Source organism: Nelusetta ayraudi, unplaced genomic scaffold, assembly GCF_046127955.1.
Source record: "Nelusetta ayraudi isolate G7.1 ecotype Tasmania unplaced genomic scaffold, CSIRO-AGI_Nayr_v1 ptg000002l, whole genome shotgun sequence".
Taxonomy (NCBI): Eukaryota; Metazoa; Chordata; class Actinopteri; order Tetraodontiformes; family Monacanthidae; genus Nelusetta; species Nelusetta ayraudi.
In genome coordinates this window covers 9,229,929-9,249,660 of record NW_027466052.1, presented here as the reverse complement: position 1 = coordinate 9,249,660, position 19,732 = coordinate 9,229,929, and the positions used below count along the sequence as shown (strand labels likewise).

The 19,732-nt window shown below is 44.2% G+C and overlaps 3 protein-coding genes across 4 annotated transcripts; 2 read left to right on the top strand and 1 right to left on the bottom strand.

Moving 5' to 3' along the window:
- The first annotated feature begins 808 nt into the window (after positions 1-808).
- eif4g2a (eukaryotic translation initiation factor 4, gamma 2a) lies at positions 809-7,123 on the top strand. Of its 2 annotated transcripts, XM_076022499.1 has the most exons (20): positions 809-915; positions 1,052-1,108; positions 1,596-1,721; positions 1,853-1,955; positions 2,043-2,174; positions 2,266-2,332; positions 2,428-2,579; positions 2,679-2,789; positions 2,880-3,062; positions 3,163-3,304; positions 3,419-3,579; positions 3,675-3,782; positions 3,884-3,982; positions 4,073-4,177; positions 4,275-4,490; positions 4,592-4,850; positions 4,933-5,137; positions 5,228-5,436; positions 5,519-5,640; positions 5,971-7,123. In XM_076022499.1, exons 7-20 carry the CDS (start codon positions 2,496-2,498, stop codon positions 6,034-6,036), a joined length of 2,070 nt encoding a protein of 689 aa, XP_075878614.1. In that variant the 5' UTR covers positions 809-915; positions 1,052-1,108; positions 1,596-1,721; positions 1,853-1,955; positions 2,043-2,174; positions 2,266-2,332; positions 2,428-2,495; the 3' UTR covers positions 6,037-7,123. The 2 variants fall into 2 exon arrangements, with proteins under 2 accessions (XP_075878614.1, XP_075878623.1); XM_076022508.1 differs by lacking the exon at positions 1,052-1,108.
- On the bottom strand, positions 6,654-15,291 carry ctr9 (CTR9 component of Paf1/RNA polymerase II complex). The gene is made up of 23 exons (XM_076022488.1): positions 15,128-15,291; positions 14,447-14,545; positions 14,094-14,333; positions 13,884-14,001; positions 13,674-13,763; positions 13,189-13,445; positions 12,996-13,103; positions 12,670-12,906; positions 12,363-12,581; positions 12,069-12,252; positions 11,897-11,985; positions 11,608-11,793; positions 11,432-11,519; positions 11,194-11,342; positions 10,985-11,101; positions 10,741-10,886; positions 10,571-10,642; positions 9,742-9,877; positions 9,497-9,646; positions 9,252-9,394; positions 9,072-9,168; positions 8,877-8,989; positions 6,654-8,371 (listed from the first exon to the last, which is right to left on the bottom strand). The coding sequence occupies exons 1-23, from the start codon at positions 15,170-15,172 to the stop codon at positions 7,957-7,959; spliced, it is 3,498 nt and encodes a 1,165-aa protein (XP_075878603.1). The 5' UTR covers positions 15,173-15,291; the 3' UTR covers positions 6,654-7,956.
- A 1,378-nt stretch (positions 15,292-16,669) lies between these two features.
- LOC142887596 (protein KASH5-like) lies at positions 16,670-18,035 on the top strand. The gene is made up of 4 exons (XM_076025361.1): positions 16,670-16,737; positions 16,829-16,936; positions 17,031-17,211; positions 17,873-18,035. The coding sequence occupies exons 1-4, from the start codon at positions 16,719-16,721 to the stop codon at positions 18,033-18,035; spliced, it is 471 nt and encodes a 156-aa protein (XP_075881476.1). The 5' UTR covers positions 16,670-16,718.
- Positions 18,036-19,732: the final 1,697 nt, after the last annotated feature.

Here is a 19,732-nt window from a genome sequence, read left to right as displayed (position 1 = left end):
TTATGTTTGACCTTCTTTTTCTTTCTTTTTTTAAATAACACGAAACATGCCAACTTTGTTTTTGTCCAAATGAAATAAACATCGCAATTATACACAAGATTTTTCAATAAAGCATCTTTTGGGCCTTTTTCGTCTCGGTTGGATTTTATACATTAAATGGGAAACTCGTTTGACCAGATGTCGTTTATTTGGTGTGTGTTTTCCTTGACTACAAATTAAACCCCAAGATTAGATTGTATTCCGCATAGATCGAAGTAAATACGAAGGGCACATGGTCGTAACATGTGCCGAAATTGTTTTCCTAGTATTGTGTCGACATTTCGTGGGTGCAACGTGACCGTGTTTCTGCTTGGTCTTCCCGATAATCTCGATGAAGATGAGGAGGCTCGGACAAAGAAAAGCGAGCCTTTTCACCCGGGGTTGTGTTCGTGTGGCTGTGATTCAACATAAATCCGAGCGACCGGTCCAGATTTGGGGGAAAAAAAGGTTTCTTTTTTTCTTCACCCGGAAATGGGCATAACAGCGCCAACGGTGCGTGCTAATGCTAGCACTAGCGATCCCGGCTAATCGCTGTCCCAGTTTCACCTCCGAACACGTGCGGCCGAATCATGTGTCGAGCGCCTTCTGCCGGGGTTTTTTTTTTATTTATTTATTTTTAACGCTCAATAAAAATACATATCCTCACTGCCAACGGGTAGTTGGGTTATTGTAACGTCATTTACACACCTCAGGGATGCATGCGCGTTTATTAGCAACCATTTGCTCCCGGCTAATTTGTGACGGTGTTGATGTGTTTATGTGTTTCAGGTCGCTCTTCTCCTGCTCTACTCCCAGAACACCTTTCTTTAATATTAATATTAGTCCAGCCGCCAAAGTGGAGAGTGTCGTTGCAACAAGGGGTCCTTCTCTTTTCAGGTACTAAAATCAGATGTTCTGCCTTTACCCAACTCTCCCTTCCAGTGATTAATGCCAAGGTTTGGGTGCTTTTTTTTTTCTTTATCTTTTTTTATTACTTGGTGAAAACTTTATTCCTTATTTTTCTGTGTCACAGTGTGGGGGGAGGAGGTGGGGGTGCACCTCAGCACTTTCCCAAGACTGTCGGCAACAGGTGATTATTAGTAATTTTTTTAAATTTATTTTTCTGTCTCGCTCTCATAAAATGCTCACCCACCCACATTTTTACACTTGATCACCTGAGTCACAGTTGAGGCAGGGTACGCCTTGGACACGGCACTTCAGGGTTTTTCTGTGTTTTTCTAAAGTTTGGGGTGTACGCATATGTTTTGTCTGTAATAAATATCGTAGAACATAGTTCAGATGTGTATAAAATGAGTATTTTGGTATTAGTGCCATCTCACAGCACTTCCACCTAAGTATTTTTTTTAATATATATATAAAAACGGAAGTACAGGCGTAGACACAGTGTGAGTGAACCACGTGTACAACACTGCTGGTAGTGAGGACGCAACAGTGAATATCAATCTAATAATCAAACACTCTGAGGTGTAACAGAGCCTTTGTGAGTAACTTGGATCTGTTCTCTTCAACTGGTGCTGTGCTGTAACATTTGCTCTGTTTTGACTTTGTGCTGACAGCGAGTCCCTGGGGAAACCCCCAGGTTCTGGCGTTCAGAGATGGGTCCCTTCTCGAAGCACTAAACGAGATGCGAGCTCTTGTAATGGGAAAAAGCAAGAGGATGCAATCTTCAGAAAAGTGAGGGGGTAAGGACACCTTTGCCTCAGTCTCAACGATTACTCACAGTTCATTCACTGGAAGAAAAGAAAAAAATCAGTGCAGAGTAGCTGAAAATTGTTTATCTTGCCTTTATCTTTCCTCCTACTTCTCACATTAGCATCCTTAACAAGCTGACGCCAGAGAAGTTTGACAAACTATGCCTGGAGCTTCTCAACGTGGGTGTGGATACAAAACTTGTCTTGAAAGGAATCATACTGTTGGTACGTGCTCCTTATTAACATTGTGATGTATTGTATTGTATTGTAGAAAAATGATCCGTCATTCATTGTGTGCGTTTGTGTCTTAAGATTGTAGACAAAGCCCTCGAGGAGCCCAAGTACAGCCAGTTGTATGCCCAGTTATGTCAACGCTTGGCGCAGGATGCACCAAACTTTGAAGACCCCTCAAACGAAAGCCAGACAACACAAAAGCAGAATACTGTAAGATGATTCATGCAAAGCATTTGTACAAACATTATTTCTAAACCTGAGAAATTGTCAGTTAACCACATGTTTGGTTTCATATTTTCAGACTTTCAGGCGGCTTCTGATTTCAAAACTTCAAGATGAGTTTGAGAACCGTGCCAGAAATGTTGAAAGTAAGGGAGTCGTGTTTCTTGCGTTGTGTTCATGATATTTACAGAACATGTTTTGTTTTTTTGTAACGTATCGTCATTTTTATCATCATGTTTAGTCTTTGACAAAAATGACAACGAACTCACTGCTGAGGAGGAGGAGCAGCGTTCTATTGCAAAGATCAAGATGCTTGGCAACATCAAATTCATCGGGGAGCTTGGCAAACTCAACCTCATCCACGAATCCATCCTCCACAAGTGCATCAAAACAGTAGGTGTCATGTAGTCTAATGACCATCCTGGGAGTCAATGTCTCTGGTCTCTGGACGTAAGCAGGAATCTCATTTTTGACACCTTTTTTTTTTCTTAGCTTTTGGACAAGAAGAAAAAAGTCCACCTCAAGGATATGGGTGAAGATTTGGAATGCCTCTGTCAGATAATGAAAACCGTGGGACCGAAACTTGACCATGAAAAGGCTCGGGTAAGTCAGGAAAACCGTTGTCAGTCACTTGTTCTCTTTTTTTTTTAACCCACATTTATGTTTTAACTTATGGAGAAATCTTCTTTGCAGTCTTTAATGGATCAGTACTTTGGCCGCATGAAGTCCTTAACAACCAACAAGGAGCTTCCGTCTCGGATTCGTTTCCTGCTGCAGAACACAGTGGAGCTGCGAGCGAACGGCTGGGTGCCACGCAAAGCTCACTCCGACAATGGACCAAAGACAATCAACCAAATTCGTCAGGATGCAGTAAAAGTCAGTCGCTCGTGCAGAACGTCATCGTTTTAAATAGCTGCATAACCGCTTGGTCACGCCTCATTGGTCTGTGTCCTGATATTCTGACCGTTTGTTGCAGGATTTGGGCGTTTTTATTCCACCTCCGACCGATGCGATGAGAAATGACTTCTTCATGGAAAACACCGCCTTCCTTCCAGGAAGGATCAAGTTTGATGCTAATACTTTTGGTGGGCTCGCTGACATGTTTGGACAGATGCCTGGTACGTTATTGGTGACCGTTTTCACCCTTTGAGACTGAGGCTATCACCAATCTTGATCGGTTAAAAGCTAAATGTCTCTCTCCCCACCCCCCTTCCCTCTCCCCCCCCCTCCAGGGATCGGTATCGGTACAGGTCCAGGAGTCATTCAGGACCACTACTCTCCTACCATGGGGCGCCATCGCACAAACCCTCACTACGACCACATCGCAAATGGCAACAGTTTACATCAGCCCCAGTTTGAAGGTGGAAATAAGCCTTTCATAAAACCGACCCAAGTACGTGCGCGCACTCCCAGTGATTCGCTTTCCTTCTTAGCCTTGAATATCAGAGTTGTTTGTCCTCATTGTGACTCCGTCCAATCTTTTCGCAGGGCCAGAATTCACCAGTTTTCAGCCATAAACAAAATCTCATGGTTCAGATGCAGTCCAAGGACATGGCCCCACGTTTTGGCAAGAAAGGGAAGGTCAACGCTGATGAGGTACGACTGATTGATTGAAGCCTGCGCAAAATCCCATTTTGTGGCGTCTCGCTTTGTTGCGGCGTTCTGATTTACCAACTTCTCCGTCTTCACCCCCTCAGATCAGCCTCAGGCCAGCGCAGTCCTTTGTCTTGAACAAGAAACAAGTGCAGAAGCTGCCGCCACAGATGACCATGAATCCTGCCCAGGGCTCAGGCCAGGTGGTGTACTCATAAATTATCCAGTAACAAATGTACCCACTATGTGGGTTATTTCAAGGAATAAGCTTACTTATTTTCCTCTGTCTTCAGTCTCCACAGCTTGGCCTGAAAATGAACCCTCCTCCAATCCAGGAAAAACCGGCAAAGTCCATTAAAAAAGCTCCGCCGACGAAGGAAGAGTTGCAGAAAATGACGGTAAGTCTTTTTTGCTCTGCGCCTGCTGTACCTCTGTCGCAAGCACACTTAATCTGACTGTTCCTTCTCGCCCTTTTTTTCTTTTCTTTTTTTAAAGGAGACATTGGTAAAAGAATACATGAACAACAAAAACGTCGACCAAGCAGTCAGTGCCGCGAAAGAGATGAAGCCACCGAAGCATTTCTTGGCCGAGATGCTCAACAAGATGGTGGTCTACTCTCTGGATCGCTCCGACGAGGACAGGGAACACACCAGCACCTTAATCCACGCTGTCTGCACAGAGGGCATGGTCACAGGTGAACACCTGCTCCAGGTATGTGCAGCGGCCGTCAATATTTTAGACCTCAAGTCAATATTTTATCATCTATGCTTGAGGTGTACTGACAGGTGTTTTCGTTTCAACCCCTTTGCAAGGCATTTGTGGGCATTTTGGACCAGTGTCCCAAGATTAAAGAGGAAGTTCCACTGGTGAAGTCCTACCTGGCCCAGTTTGCAGCCCGCGCCATCATCGCCGACCTGGTCAACATGGCCGACCTGGCGCACGAGCTGGAGAACGGCGCCCACTTCCCGCTGTTCCTGCTCTGCCTGCAGCAGATGGTGAAGCTGAAGGACCGCGATTGGCTGTCTGACCTGTTCCAGCAGAGCACGGTCAACATGCAGAAGATGCTTCCCGGTGAGTCCACACCCAGTCATTGCACACTCATTAAAAACATATGAATGAAGGAATGAGCTAAAACGGGTTGCCGGTCCGACAGAGATTGACCAGAGCAAGGACAAGATGCTGGAAATCCTGGAAGGGAAGGGCCTGAGTTTCCTCTTCCCTCTCATGAAACTGGAGAAGGAGCTGCTGAAACAAATCAAAGTGGATCCCTCCCCCCAGTCCATCTACAAGTGGATCAAAGAAAACATCTCTCCCAAGCTCCACACTGACAAGGGCTTTGTCAACATCCTCATGACCAGGTACGGCGGCGGCGCCAGGTGTTTGATGATGGCCGACATCGTCTTCGCCGCCTTTGAGTGTCTAACGCGACGCTGGTTGTCTTCTGTCAGTTTCCTGCAGTACATTTCTTACGAGATCAACCCCGACGACGACGAGGAGCAGCTCGCGGCGCCCAGCAAGGAGAAGCTGGAAGACGAGAAACAGCTGCTGCTGTCTTTCAAGCCGGTGATGCAGAAGTTCCTGCACGACCACATCAACCTGCAAGTCAGCGCCTTGTACGCCCTGCAGGTCCACTGCAACGCCAAGGCCTTCCCAAAAGGTACGCGCCCGCTCGTTGGCCCGCGCTCAGACCGCCGCACCCGCTGCATCACGACAGATTAATGACTCTCTGCTTCTTCCAGGAATGCTGCTGCGTTACTTTGTCCACTTTTACGACATGGAAATCATTGAAGAAGAAGCCTTCCTCTATTGGAAAGAAGATGTCAACCAAGAGTACCCTGGCAAGGGAAAAGCATTATTTCAGGTATACATCTCGTAATATTTTTGTCCACATTTTAGCAGTACAGTGTTGGGCAGGGGGGGGGCTCAAGTTTGGGGGACAAATTTAGCATCCTTTGACATGTGACAAGTAAGCCTTTTGCTGGCATGTAGTTGGCCAGAGCACTCTCTGATTACCGTCATTGTGCAGAAAAGAGGAATCAACAAAATTACTCTGAAAGAGGAAGTCTGACTAGAGACCGAGTTCCTTGTAAATCCTTTTATCTGCTACACGTAAACAGTTGGTCTTTTTCTTTTTTTAACACTGTAATGACATCTGACTTATTGTGTGGGACTAACCGTGTTTGTTTGGCAGGTGAATCAGTGGCTGACCTGGCTGGAGACGGCAGAAGAGGAGGAGTCCGAGGAGGAGGATTACTGAAGAACTGGCCAAAGCCATGCGTTTGTCACGATGCAATGAAAGATTTTCTTTTTCTTTTTTTCTTAAATTGTTTGTGTGTGTGTGTGTGTCCTCATGTGCCCCCCCCCCCTCTCCTGACTCCATCCCCCTCCCCTACCTCCTTTGTTTGTGCGTGTGTGTATATATATATATTTAACAACCACTGTTACAGTTTAGTTTTCTCAGACATAATTCACCAAAATCAAGCCAGCATTTCCTTCATCAAATGTATTTATGCTTTTATTGATTATTGTTGTTTTTAAAAATCCTATCTGATGTAGGCAGTATTGTGAAGAGAACACCAAAACGTTGACCCATCCCACCTTGACATCTGGTAGGAGTCACAAAGTGCTGCCATATTGATTTAAAAACTGTTTACAAAACAGGAAAGAACAACTTGATGCGAAGAGAACTGCAAATCTAAGTATAATATGAGTTTGTTAATCAGTTTTTAGATGCACTTTGCTAAACACCATGACTTGCTGCAATACTTAAATATACTTTTTAACCAAGTAAAACCAATCCTGAGTTGCAGTGTCTGACTGCCACGGTTTTTAATTATTTTCTTGTGCTTAAAAGCAGTTTTTTTTTTTTTTCCCCCTTTAATATCATTTGGATTTGATGTCGAACAATAACAGCCTGTTTTTGTTCGCACAGTGTGACATTTTTTCCCCTGCATTTAGTGACGATGATTTGAGTATATTTTTTTTTCTCTTAAATGTGGAAAACATTTGTGCTAGGAATGAATCTTTGTGGCCTTTTTAATTTATCAGTTTCATATGGATATACCTCTAATGTATCTCGGACTGTACTTGAACGTCTCGGTGTTCCCGCTGAGGCAGCCAAAGCTCCGTTACCTGGGCTACAGTTGTTATCCGCCATGTGTGTGGGGGGGGGAATTTATGTCTATTTGTCAAGTTTTTAAATGGTCTTTTTATCTTCATAAAATTATAAACAATGCACTGTATCTGTACACTTTATCTTGGAGCATCACTGTAACATTTAGTGCGCAAAAGTTGAGTGTACAATTACAGATCTGCCTTGAATAAAGTTGAAACTGCTCATTTTATTTGCCTTGTGCTGTCCTTTGTCTTTGAGTTAGGAAGTTACTTTCACATGCGTCGCCACTTCTCCACTTGAGTGATCGTTACCCAATTTTGTAGCGTCTCCAAATAATCAAAATGATCAGGGACTTCGGAGGTTTAGTGTGTGTGACATCTAAATGTATCTGTTGGCATACAATAAAATTTATTGTATTAAGTCGCAAAACCATTTCAATAACTCGCCGCCACCATGAGTTAGGGTAGTGAGGCACCAGGAAATGGAGACAAGAGTGACCTGAAAGCAGTCAATGACTGACAGGTGAGTTTTTGATTGCAGTCTGCCTTAATTAATGTAACAATTTTGTTTAATTAGTCTTTGGATCTATTTTTGTCTGGACGTGTTTGCTAATGGTGCACAGTGTGGAAAGCACACACACATGCATCCTATGATCATTTTTTAAATACTCAAACCGGAACAAGGAAACGCTGGATTAAACCCATCGATGACCTTTGGATTAATCCAGTCATCTAGGCGGTAATTTCCAATAACGCTGTCACATGCAGGAAATCCACACCAGGCACACTTCATTCACCTCTGTTTATTTGACCATTATGGTGATGCATCATTCTATTCATTCCAACAGTGTCTTGACTGCCAGTCCTACACAGAAAATGTTTCCACCTTTGAGATCACCTGTTTCAATCTCTGAACAAAAGAAAGCATCTATGAAAAAAAAAGGTGTGAAGAACACAGCATGATATTCACAGCAAAGGAACTAATTTATATGGACAAGAATTCCCTGCTGTTGTTTGAGAAAAAAAACGGACGTGGCGACACGATCACTTTCCTTTGGAATGTTTAATCGCTGTCGTCCGCCTCGTTGTTGGAGCCCTCGGGCTCGGAGCCGTTGTCCGAGCGCCGCGGGGACCCTTCGTTGTCGGAGGCGGGCTCGGACGCTCGGTCCGACGCTCCCTCGGAAGCTGCGGCAGGCGACCCGGGCCGCGACCTGGGCTGCGATTCGTCCTCCGATCCCGACCGGCTCCTTTTGCTCTCGTTGTCGGACTGCTCCGAGTCGGACTGCCGCTGCACCCGTCTCCTCTTGACTGGACGGTCGCTGCCCGAGTTGTCGTCGTCGGAGGCCAGGGCGGAGCGCCGGGGGCTGCCCGCCTCGCTGCTGGAGCGGTTCCTGCCCCCGTCGGACTCGCTGTCTGACGCAATGCGCTTCCTGTGCTCGCCCCCGTCGTCGTCCGACCCCGACCCACTGTCTTTTTGTCTGAAGGAGGCACGATTAGCACGGTTTTAAAAAAAAAAGGTTATTTTCTCTTTTTAGGATTAAAAAGAGAATTTTTGTACCTTTATTTGCCAAGCCAATAAACGCACCGTATTTTCCAGACTATAAGTTGCACTTCTATTCATAGTTTGGCTGGTAATGCGGCTTATATATTAAAATATATACGGTACTATAAATGCTGCCACCTGTTGTGACACATCGAAAAAAAACTTTATCCAATGCCGCATATAGTTGATTTAAAGAATCACCACATCATCATTATTATTATTATTATTATTATTATTATTATTATTATTATTATTATAACTTGCCTTTCCAGATTAAATGTGTGTTCTTGGTCTTGGATTTCGTAAAATAAATGTCCCAAAAAATGTGATTGTCTTATATAGTCCAGCGTGACTTCTATATGTTTTTTTTCTTCTTCATGACACATTTTGTGACTGCAAATTATACTGTAATTATATTCGAAACACGGTAACTGTTTTACCTGTCTTCGGCTATTTTCAGTCCATCCTCATCGGACGAGGATTCAGACGATGAGATGATGGCCTTGGACTTGATCTTCCCTTTGAGAGAAGGTGGCAGTCGCTCTGGCTGAGGCTGAACAACAACAACAACAAAAACGCATTAGCATGAATCTTAAAAGAAAAACTTTTAACAGAGAAACGAAACCAGGAAGTACCTTTGCCAGCTTCTTGCGCTCTTTAGGCTTCCGCTGTTTCTTGGGCTGCGACGATCCCTCCTCGTCGTCGCTGTCGTCTCTCCCTCCTTTGTTGGATCTGAAACGCAGGTCCGCACTTTGTCAGTATCCCTCGTGCCTCGCTGTCCAGAGGTTAAGCTGAACCATTTCAAGGCCACGCACCTCTTCTTCTTGCGGGACTTTCCATCCTCACCCTCCTCCGGCTCGCTGCCACTGATGCTGCCGCCCTTCCTCTTCTTCTTCTTCTTCACTGGCAGGTCCTCATCAGAGTCGTCATTGACAAACTCGTCCATGTCTTTCTTACGCTTGAGGGGGGGGGAAACCAATAGAAGCAAGTGAATCATTCCCGCCGCATTCAATGGAGTTCACAGTCGGACAGTAATTCAGCGCAGTGTCACGACGCTCACCCGCCCGCCACCGCCGCCCTTCTTCTTCTCTTTGGGCATTTCCTTCGCTCCCTCGTCAAAGGTGAGCAGGTTCTTGGTCTTCTCCACGTACAGCGCTCGCTGCTCCAGGAGCTTCTTCTGCTCCTCCTGCACTTTGGTCCGCTTTTCTTCCTGGCCGGGTGCGATGGCGACAGGACAGTTGTCATGGCGGGTTAAAAACCGAAGCGCTTTGTGGGTCTGGGAGGTGCGGGAGCGCCGTGACCGACCTGTTCTTTCATGAACTGCTGACGCAACAGATCCCTCTCCTGCTCCTGTTTGGTGCGCAGCTCCTTCTCCTCCTCGTCCTGCTTTCTGGCTCGTGCGACGTGGTACTGAGCCTGACTCAGCAGGTCAGAGCACTGCCTGCAGACGGACAACACAGGCGAACTCTCGGTGTTTACACAACCTGCAAAGTCACGACACTACACACTCTGTAGGACACGCTCATCAGATTTTGGTACATATAAATGAAAACTACTTATTTTAATTTTATACTAGCATTTGGTGAGAATATAACCAGTTCAGTGGTCTAGTGGTAGAGTGTCGGCCCTGAGACTGGAAGGTTGTGGGTTAGATCCTGGCTGGGGTCATACCAAAGACTGTAAAAATCGTTCCCACTGCCTCCCTGCTTGGTACTCAATATTCACGGTTGGAATTGTGGGTGGGTGGGTGGGGGGGGGGCGGGGGGGGGTTAGATCACCCAATGGCTCCCGGGTGCGGCATTGCTGCTGCCCACCGCTCCCTCAGGGGATGATGGGTCAAATGTGAACAAACAAATTTTGCATCCTTGGGGATAGAAAAATCTAATTATGTTACATTTGTCCGGCTTAAAGTGAAACTGTATTGTTAAATTCAAGCAGAATCCGAATCTGATATTTAATCTATTAAAGCAATGCCTTTGGAAATTCATTTTTAAGGTGCACTAAAAGCCGCACATGCAACCGGGATGAAGAGGTTGTACCTGCTGTAGTGCTTCAGCCTAAAACTGTTGATCTTAGTTCAGTTTCAGACATTAAAAAAAGAGCATCAACCTAAAAAAAAAAAACTGAAACTCACCTGGCCTCAGAGGCAGCAAGAGCAAGGTCAAACCTCATCTTGTCTCCAGCCTTGCTGAGGTAGCTGAAATATCTGCATAAGAATAAAAGAGGGAGAGTTTTTAGTTTGTTTTCTTTAGATTAGATAAAGAACAGTTGATGAATGACGACAAGTCAGGGCATCACCACCACCTGTGAGCGAGCTCCAGCTCTTTGACAGCACTCAGTACTGCCTTCAGGTTGCTTTTCTCATCTTTCAGCACCAGAGTGGCCAGCCTCTGAAGCACCAGGGCCACGTTGAACATCAGCACCGTGTCGCTGGGCGCCACGTGACGGGCCTTTGGTCCAAAGACAGCGAGAGGGGAAATGTTACAAGAAACACAGAGGCAGCGGATGACACAAAAAAAGAACTCTTGATCTGCTCCCTCCACGGTACCTTCAGCAGCATCTGTTTGCACTCTTGGAGCTTGCCGCATTTGAAAAGCGCTCTGGCCAGGTACAGCAGCACCTCAGTGTTCTGATACTTGTAGAATTTCTTCAGGCAGTTCTCGTACTGTGGAGCCAAAGGAGAAAAAGCATTTAACCATATGGCAATACAAAAAAAGGCCGACAGTATTTACAGCCAAAGAAAAGTAAGACTCTTACCATCTGCACAGCGCTGATGTACTGCTTCTGCTCCACGTAGATGTGAGCCAAATTCAGCCAGACGTCGCTGATGTCTGCAGTGGCCTCTCTCACCTGCGCAAACACGTCACGGGCATCGCGGTAGTAGCCTTTGTGGGCTAGGACGGCACCTGCATGGGGAGCAGTTTTGTTCAAAATGTTAAAAATTTGGGAAGTTGGGTAGGAGAGAAAACATTTTTTCTGAAGCACGACGACGAACCGATGCCATTGGCAGCATAGAGGTTTTTGGGGTCGTTTCGCAGGACTTGTTTGTATATCGCCAAGGCTCTGTCTTGGTGTCTCTTTTCCTGCAAAGAAGAAGAAGTAGAAAAGTCTTAGATGATTGGCAAACTAATTATTTCCAATCACACAAACACACAACAAGTTTATCCTGACCTTTTCTCTGTCTCTGGTGGGCTGGTGCAGCGTCTGCAGCCACACGTTACCCAGAGCCAGCATGGAGTAGGTGTCGTTCTGAGTGGACGGCTGCTTCAGAATACGCTCAAACTTCTTCTGACCTGGTCCCCATTCTTGTTTGGCCAAGTGAAGGTTCCCTATCAGGGACCAGGCATCTGGGTGATCCTGAGATTAAAAAAAAAAAAACATTAAAAAAAACAAACATCTCAGTTAAATCATTTTGTGTAACATCGGTACAACTCTCAAACAAGAGTCGGTGATAAGGAACCTGATTAATCTGCAGGGCGTCCTTGAACCAGTCAGAAGCTACGTAGAAATTTCCTTTGTCGCGGGCCATCGCGCCAAGACGCAAAAAACCTTCAGGGAAAAAAACGCTTAGAGAGAGACTAGATGGAATCTTTCCAAGATCACAACCTGAATGTCAAATATATCATTCTTACAGTCCACGTAGTTCGGATGCTCTCTCAAGATGTTTTTGTAGAGTTTCTCAGCTTCGTGGAATTCACACATGGCTTCGTACAGGCGGGCCAAGTTGTATGAGGTGGTGACAGAAATGGCGTTGTAGTAGTGCTCATCATGCTCTCCTTCAGCTTTGGCCCGTTCCAGAGATGCGAGGAAGTATTTCTGCAGCAGGGAACATCCGGTTCACATGTGCAATATCTCAGTTTGTCAGATTACACGAAATTCCTACAAAAACACAGAAATTGCAAAGGACAGTGTTCTCTAAACACTACCTTCGCCTCTCCAAGGTTGCCCAGTCTGAAGTGAAGAGCCCCCAGGTTGTTGAGAATCTCTGGGGGAACATCGGCCTGGACCTTCTCCTGCAGAATGCGGGTGGCCGTGCCGTAGGCAGACAGAGCCCCCTGGATGTCCGTCTGCTCCAGGATCTGAGCCAACTCGATCCAAGCCTCCACGTCATCTGGGTACTGCTCAGTCACCTTCTTCAGGTGACCCTGCCGATCATCAATCAACATTTGTTAGAAAAAGGTGAAGAATCGTCTTCACTCTAAAATTCTACTTTCTAGAAATCTCGCTGCATACTTTGGCGATGTCTCTCTTTTCCTGATCATCCGATGCCGCGTAGAGCGAACCGAGAATTTTCATGGTTTCGTAGTTGTTGGGGTAGGCCTTCAAGACCTTTTCAAAGCACTGTGCCGCATTCTCCTTGTCTCTTCGATACACGTACATCTGCCCCAGGCCAAAGAAGGGCAACACAAAGCTGGACGATGCAAACTGAGTGGCTTGGTAGTAATACTGAAAGGCTTGGTCGTAGTCCTCCTGTGACGGAAGAGCGGGACGGACATGAGCGTCATGATGCTGAGAGGTAAGCGACAGCGAAGTTGCATCCACATTAAGAAAGATCTCACCTGCACGTGGAAGGAACGAGCTAGCTGGTAGCAGCTCTCAGCCTGCATGGCCTCCACCTCGGTGTTGTGGAACGCATGTAGAGCCAGATGCTGCACTTTACTGTAATCCTGAGAGTTAGAAGGTAAGCACACTGGTGTGAACTAAAGTGGAATGATACTGCGATTTCACTGTGCACTTTAAGTGTTACAACACCTTTTTGAAGAAGAAGTGATTGGCCAGGTGGTTGAGCACCATGGGGTTGCTGGGGTCAATGGTGTAGGCTCGGGACAGGAGCTGCACTCCATTTTTGATGGAATCAGCTTCCTTGTTGTTGAGCTCCAAAACGGCCAGGCCAACCAGAGCTCCAACGCACTTTGAATTCAGCTCCAGGGCTCGACCGAAAGCCAGGCGGGCCTTCTCCAGTTTGCTGAGTTTCACGAAGCAGTGACCCATGCCCAGCCTCACCTCAGCTACATGAGAGTCGCAGGATGACCGGAAAAGATTCAAGAAGAAGAATTGAGAACGTGTTTCTGCTCAGCCAATTATAAATGCATTCACCGTCAGTCCACCATGTTTTTTTAACATTATTTTTTCCAAGGATTAGCACCAAAATTTATGTCTCAGATCACAGTAACTAGTAACAGATCACAGTTTCAAGAAAGAAAGAAAGAAAGAAACACTAAAAAAAGGACTCTTACCAGGGCAGCCAGGGTTTGTTCGTAAAGCCTTTTTATAATAGGCCAAAGCTCCTCTGTAATCCTTTTTGTTGAAGGAGATGCAGGCTTTACCTGTAAAAAAAAAATAAATAAATAAAAAATAAAAATACATTTACATTTTTCCTTTTTACAGAGTTTATATCACAATGGCAAATAATAGTATGAATTTTATATGTTTAGATATTTTCTTACCAAGCAATGCAGGGATGTTATTGGTGGACTGATTGAGTACGAAGTGGAACTGAGCGTCAGCCTGGTCCATCTTGTCTCCTTCCAGCAGACAGAAACAGGCTCTGCCCAACAAATGGTTCTGAGAAAGCGAAGAGCAGAAGAGGTTTATAACCCGGACGCAAGACCATGTTGCCTCCATCAACCATTTGAGCAAAGGTTTTTTTCCCTCACCTGATCATACATGATGATCTTGTCGGCCATAGTGTAGAGCAGGGTGGCCTGCGTGATGAGCTCTTTCTTGGCATCTTTGTTTTTCTCTTTACGTGCTTGCTGGACATAGTAAGCTGCCAATGTGTCGAGACAGGTCATTTGGTCCTTCTCATGATCTCTGTAGTCAAGGTTCCCGTCAATTCGAGCGGCCTCTAAAAGCTTGACAAAGTCCTCTGTTTTCCCCTGTTTGTAGTACTCCAACTAGAAAAAAAGATAGAGTGAAAAAAAAAATGTTTTCACGACTGTGCAAAAGGGCTACATTTCTTATTTTAACAAACAAAAAAAACCAAAAACTGGCTACTCCTGCAACTCACCGCCAAGGCGATCCATATATGTAACTGTGTATGCTCCTGCTTCAGGATACTGATGACCTCGTCCCCCTCTGGCAGCTGGTCAAAGTCAAGCTCAATAACCTGTAAAACAACAGTTATTGTAGAAACCGTTAACTTGTATGATCTCTTTCAAGAACAATTTTATGTCAGTTGCTTGGCTTTTCACACTGTGGTTATTCACATATATCCATATCCATGCCATGCTGTAGAAGTTGCAAGTAAAAGAGCAACTTCAAAATTGACTGCTGTTTCTAAGACCGCTCCGTCTTAACTCAACAAAACAGAGTAAATACTGATGCTCGTGAAAATAAAATCAAGTTTAGTTTAAAGAGAAAACACATGATGATTATCTTTTCATTAACAATGGAATCAGTTGATACCAGCGTTCAATGTATTACTAACGTGATCTTTGCTTGGCCGGATTTGGCAGACATCAACAATTATTTCTGTCGTCCACAAAGAGTAAATCTATTTACCAAATATTTTCTGACTTTTAAATGTGTCTCTCCCAGTAACTATTTCCGAAGTTACCTTAACTGTTATTGCGTTCTCTACGTTATGCTAGCAAGAGTTAGCATACCTGGCTAGCACAACAGCGAGAGCGAGTTCGCTTGTCAAACAAGCACAATAATAAAGAGACTTTACACTTTACAAGACTGTTACCTCATCTGTGTCCCGTAAAGGGATCTCGATCGAGCCCCGAGACATCCTAAGTGATGAACAACAAACTTGAATGTGGAATTATTAAAATTATATATCTTCGAAAGAAAACAAAATCTTCTGTCGTTTCTTCTTGGTTGCTACTTCATGCTTCCGACGGGAAACAAACATCCGGAGGGTGCATCCGAAATGGTGTCCGGGTCGGTTGGTACCGATTGATTACGCAGTTTAAAAATAAAAAACAAAAAAACATTTAAAACAGAGGTTCGTCTAAAACAAATAAACGGGGGAAAAAAATAATCATTAATTTTTGGGGCCTTAGAAATTCCAACACTGTAGACACACAATGACTACTTCTTACAAGCAATTGACGAAATGTCCTAAGTTGTTTTGACAATCAGAATTGCAGGTGAAGTGGTGGTCATCACAAGACAGATGGAGTTTATCCTCACACTTTGTCAAGGTCCGTTGGTCTTTATGTTAACTCTTAAAGTTTTAGGTTTGGACAAGAGTTATATTGTATGTTTACCATACACTTTTATGAGTTCTTTAGACAAACTTTTGATTCAATGTATATTATGAAGTACTTCATTTTACAGTTTAATGTTAATGATCATATTAATAACATATCACTCAAGCATATTAATTGCATCAAATAGCCAAAACATAATTTCTTTTAAAAATAAGTGTCAAATGGAAATTTACCTTTTGGATTTTTGTCGATATATTTTAAAAAAAAAAACAAAAAAAACATTGCAGTACTTGCTTTCATGTACACTACTAACCCTTGTACAATGTATTCCATTGCTGATTTACTGGCCTGATTTTTCTTTTTTTCTTCTTCTTCTTCTTAATGTTTAAAATTAAATGCATACACATTTTGGCAGATGAAATGTAAATCCCCTTTAAAGTTCTGTCTGAAGAGGACATGCCGAGCAGCGCATTTATATGTTAAACTTTTTAATTTCAATCACAGCTTGTCGAAGTGTGTCATTGTGTAAGACCTCTGCAAGGGAGCGTTTTGTCTGGAGTGGGATGAGGTGGGGGACAAGCAGGCGAGGGGGATGTCAGCTGGTTTTGATGTGGAGCAGGAACAACAGGCACAAGAGCATCTCAAATACTTCTTATGCGACCATCACAGTAACGCAGAGGAAGATCAACATAATGATGCTGAAAAAAAAGCTCTCTGTTTGATGCCTGATTAGATTTTCTTTCAGGAGGATCTTCCCCAAACCCAAAAGTAAGAGGTACTTTCTAAGATTCATTTTATTTTCCGAGACTGTATATTTACTGGACAGATAACATTCATAAGTGCTTTAATTGTTAGGAAAATAATGTTTTGGTTCAACTACTCTGTAATCCTACACAGTTTTAAAATGAGATTCTTCTGTTTGCAAATAAAGTCTATAAATAATACATCAATCAATTTGTACATTTCCAATAAGCAGTAATTTGTCTCTTTTTCTGTTTGTTTGCTTTTACCTACAGCTTTTGTCTATAAATATATTAATTAGTTGGTGTTTTATTTTTGTCTTATAAATATCAAGTCATGTAGAAAGATGACGCTGCAGAGAATTCAGTGGAAAAGAGCACAATGTCTGACAGCAACGATGGTCAGTGTGGAAGCCCTTTATCATTGGTTTGCTTTGATTCATACCTCCCGAACATAAAGGAACCACACATTTTGCTTTTCCTTCCATGTAGCCTGGGAGTCCCCAGGTCTTGAAAGAGCGGACGAGGATGAGAGAGGCGGATTCTCAGAACATGAACTCCTCGACATCATGTACAACGCTTGTAACCGTGCCAACACAGGTGCACAGTTTTATGTTTATTCAAACGGACTCTGCAGATTTCAACAGTTGTGCAAGCTCTTCTAACATTGATCCTGCATCACGTCTTTCTCTAGGGGAGGTTTTGGCCTCCACCATAGTTCATTACCTGCACAGCATGACGGCACAGAGTCCCGGGCAGGACCGACTTGTGTCCCTGGGGAGGCTGCTGGACCCCGATTGTCAGGACCGTCATGTGAGCAGAGAGACTTTCCACGCCTGCATGACAGAGTGGATCTCTCAGTGCAGCCAGGACAGGTGAAGTGATGGTGTACACGTTGGCCCACGTGATTACAGCCCCATGATTCTGCTTCATAGCTGTTAGAGTTTGAATTGTTGAAATACATTTAAATATGTCGGCCAAACTCCGAATTGCTGTTATTTAGCCATCACAGCTATTTTGTGTCTTTGTTACCTCATCATATATTTCTACAGCACATTTCAGTGGCATACACATTTACTTCACAGCACCACAACAAGATTTTTGTGGTAAACATAGAGTGAAAAGAGGAAAGATGACTCGTCATTAAACAAAATCAGCCAAAATTCTCATCTACACATATATAACCCAATCTAAACAATGTATTATCAAAATGTAAGACTATGTTTTTTCCATTTGGCCAAATTGTTTTAAGACAAGTATTTATTTTTGAGTGCCTTACTGTAGTCACATATTTATTAATCATCTTATTTTGGTTTCAGCAGTGATGTGGATGGCAGCTATGTAGCCTGTCCCAGTTCATCGGTCCCAGTTCACCCAGTCCACGATTCTCTCTCAGGGCTTGATGTTTTAACCTCTCAAAGCCAGACCGTGTCCTCAGATAGTCAGCAACAGTGTTCCTGGTGAGTTGTTTCACTCCTGCTGTTCCCACTCAGCACATTTGTCCTACGTTGCCTGAAAGTGCCTGCCTGTGTTCAGCGAGGACAAAGACCTGTTGGCAACCGTGGCTGAACTCAAGTACGCTCACCACAGACTGAATGAGCAGAACAGCAGCCTGCTCAGGACGGTGGCTCAGTGTGAGGACACGAACCTGCAGCTCAGCCTGGAGATCACAGAGCTGCGAGGAAAGTTGGCCAGGTGAAGGAGGAACCGCCTCCTCTTCCTTGTCTCTCGTTCACCTGCAAACAGACAGTGCATATTCATAAAGACTGAGTACATGCGTAGTCACTGTAAATATGCCGGACTTAGCACTGCTGCTAAATTTCATCCGTAGTCCCCAACAATACAACAATTATCATAAAAAGAACAATTGACATAAAAAAAAAAAAACAATATAATACAACAATTGAAAAAGTCTATAAACATTCACGCATATTAACTATGCCTACATTCTTGCACATGTCCCGGCGATAAACATTCGCCCATAATAATTACATAGCTACACTATTGCACATGTACCAGCAATAGACATTCAACTGCACACACACGATTGACCCAGACCAAACATGGTGCTAAAAAAAAAATCAAGTTAATATTCAGATCAATGTGTTTACTAAATTTAACCCCATCCCCACCACCACCAACCCCAAAAAAGAGAGAGAGAATAAAATAAAAGAGAAAAAGTATAAAGAGTATCTAGCAGACACTTTCCCCTCTTTTTTCAAGCCAAATTTGGACTTAGGCACATCCATCTATATACCATATGCAAGTCACTCTTTGTCTGTTCTTTTTTTGTGTGTATGCTAGACAGAGAGTGGAATCACAACACAGTCGTGCTTTAAGGTGTTTACATTAGCATGTTAACATTTCCATGTTTCTTTTATACACAACACCTGAACAAAAACAGCTTAAGTGGTGTGTGTGTGTGTGTGTGTGCATGCATTCGTGGGCGTGTGTCAGTGCCCTGATGTGGATGTAAGTGACGGTGGATTCCCTGCTCTAAGGTTTGTTTGGGGTCTGTGTGTGCAGCTCTCAGCGCTCGGCAGCGAGAACCAGGTCCCTGACGGAGGAACTGGAAGAGACCCGGCGGGCATTCAAAGAAGCCCAGGAGAGAGCCGGTCGAACCCAGGCCAGCTGCAGCAAACTGGTAAACTCAGTGTTCTGCCAGTACAGTAAGCAGCTAAGGATTATTTGTTCACATGTCAATTATTGTGTTTTTTTTTTTTTATTGAGGGCAACGAGATTGAATCCTTGAAGGTTCACATCAGGAGGCTGGAGGACAAGGTGGGTGGTTTCTTACATTTTTGAATACTTGACTTTTTAATCATGGGTTCATGTAGGGGAGTCTTACAGCATTAATTCTACAAAAAAAAAAAAAAAAAAACTGCAATAAGCTCCATATTCTGCCTCACACAAAACCCTCTGATGGCTTCCTGTCATTTGTCCTTTTGTGGGAGTTCCCTGAAAGCACATCAGCCGAGTTGGAATTGAAGCTGCCGCGACCTTCGTGCTGTTTAGCCACCGCATCACTCTGTCGCCAAGATAACGTTGTGCTAAAATGGCTTTTACATATGGGACCTTTTAACTTTCCACACAGAATGAGAAGCTCACTCTCGAAAGAACGTATTCAGAGGACAGCGTCAGCAAGCTAATGAAGGTCAACGCGGAGCTGAGGGTAGGTGCAGAGTGGCGAGCTGCGTGTCTCAGACCTTTGAACTGATTACTGATCATCACCAACGTCCGCAGGCTGAACTCGAGGAGACTCTGGTCGTGCTGATGCTGAGGGAGAGAGAGGTCACAAAGGTCGGTCCATCTGTCCGTTTTCGGGATGTGAAAGTCTGATGACTGAGTCGTGATGTCTGAGAATTTATCCCGCTCAAGTTCTATGTCCACGTGCTT

What these genes read in the sequence shown, in the direction of transcription:
- eif4g2a (XM_076022508.1), top strand. Translation starts at nt 2,496, where the DNA reads ATGCTTGGCAACATCAAATTCATCGGGGAGCTTGGCAAACTCAACCTC. An exon ending in CATGCAGAAGATGCTTCCCG is followed by an intron (nt 4,851 to 4,932) that starts GTGAGTCCACAC and finishes CCGGTCCGACAG; the next exon opens with AGATTGACCAGAGCAAGGAC. An exon ending in GTCAACATCCTCATGACCAG is followed by an intron (nt 5,138 to 5,227) that starts GTACGGCGGCGG and finishes GTCTTCTGTCAG; the next exon opens with TTTCCTGCAGTACATTTCTT.
- ctr9 (XM_076022488.1), bottom strand. Translation starts at nt 15,172, where the DNA reads ATGTCTCGGGGCTCGATCGAGATCCCTTTACGGGACACAGATGAG. An exon ending in TAACATCCCTGCATTGCTTG is followed by an intron (nt 13,764 to 13,883) that starts GTAAGAAAATAT and finishes TTTTTTTTACAG; the next exon opens with GTAAAGCCTGCATCTCCTTC. An exon ending in GAGCTGGAGCTCGCTCACAG is followed by an intron (nt 10,643 to 10,740) that starts GTGGTGGTGATG and finishes ATTCTTATGCAG; the next exon opens with ATATTTCAGCTACCTCAGCA.
- LOC142887596 (XM_076025361.1), top strand. An exon ending in TTGTAACCGTGCCAACACAG is followed by an intron (nt 16,937 to 17,030) that starts GTGCACAGTTTT and finishes GTCTTTCTCTAG; the next exon opens with GGGAGGTTTTGGCCTCCACC. An exon ending in TCTCAGTGCAGCCAGGACAG is followed by an intron (nt 17,212 to 17,872) that starts GTGAAGTGATGG and finishes GCCTGTGTTCAG; the next exon opens with CGAGGACAAAGACCTGTTGG.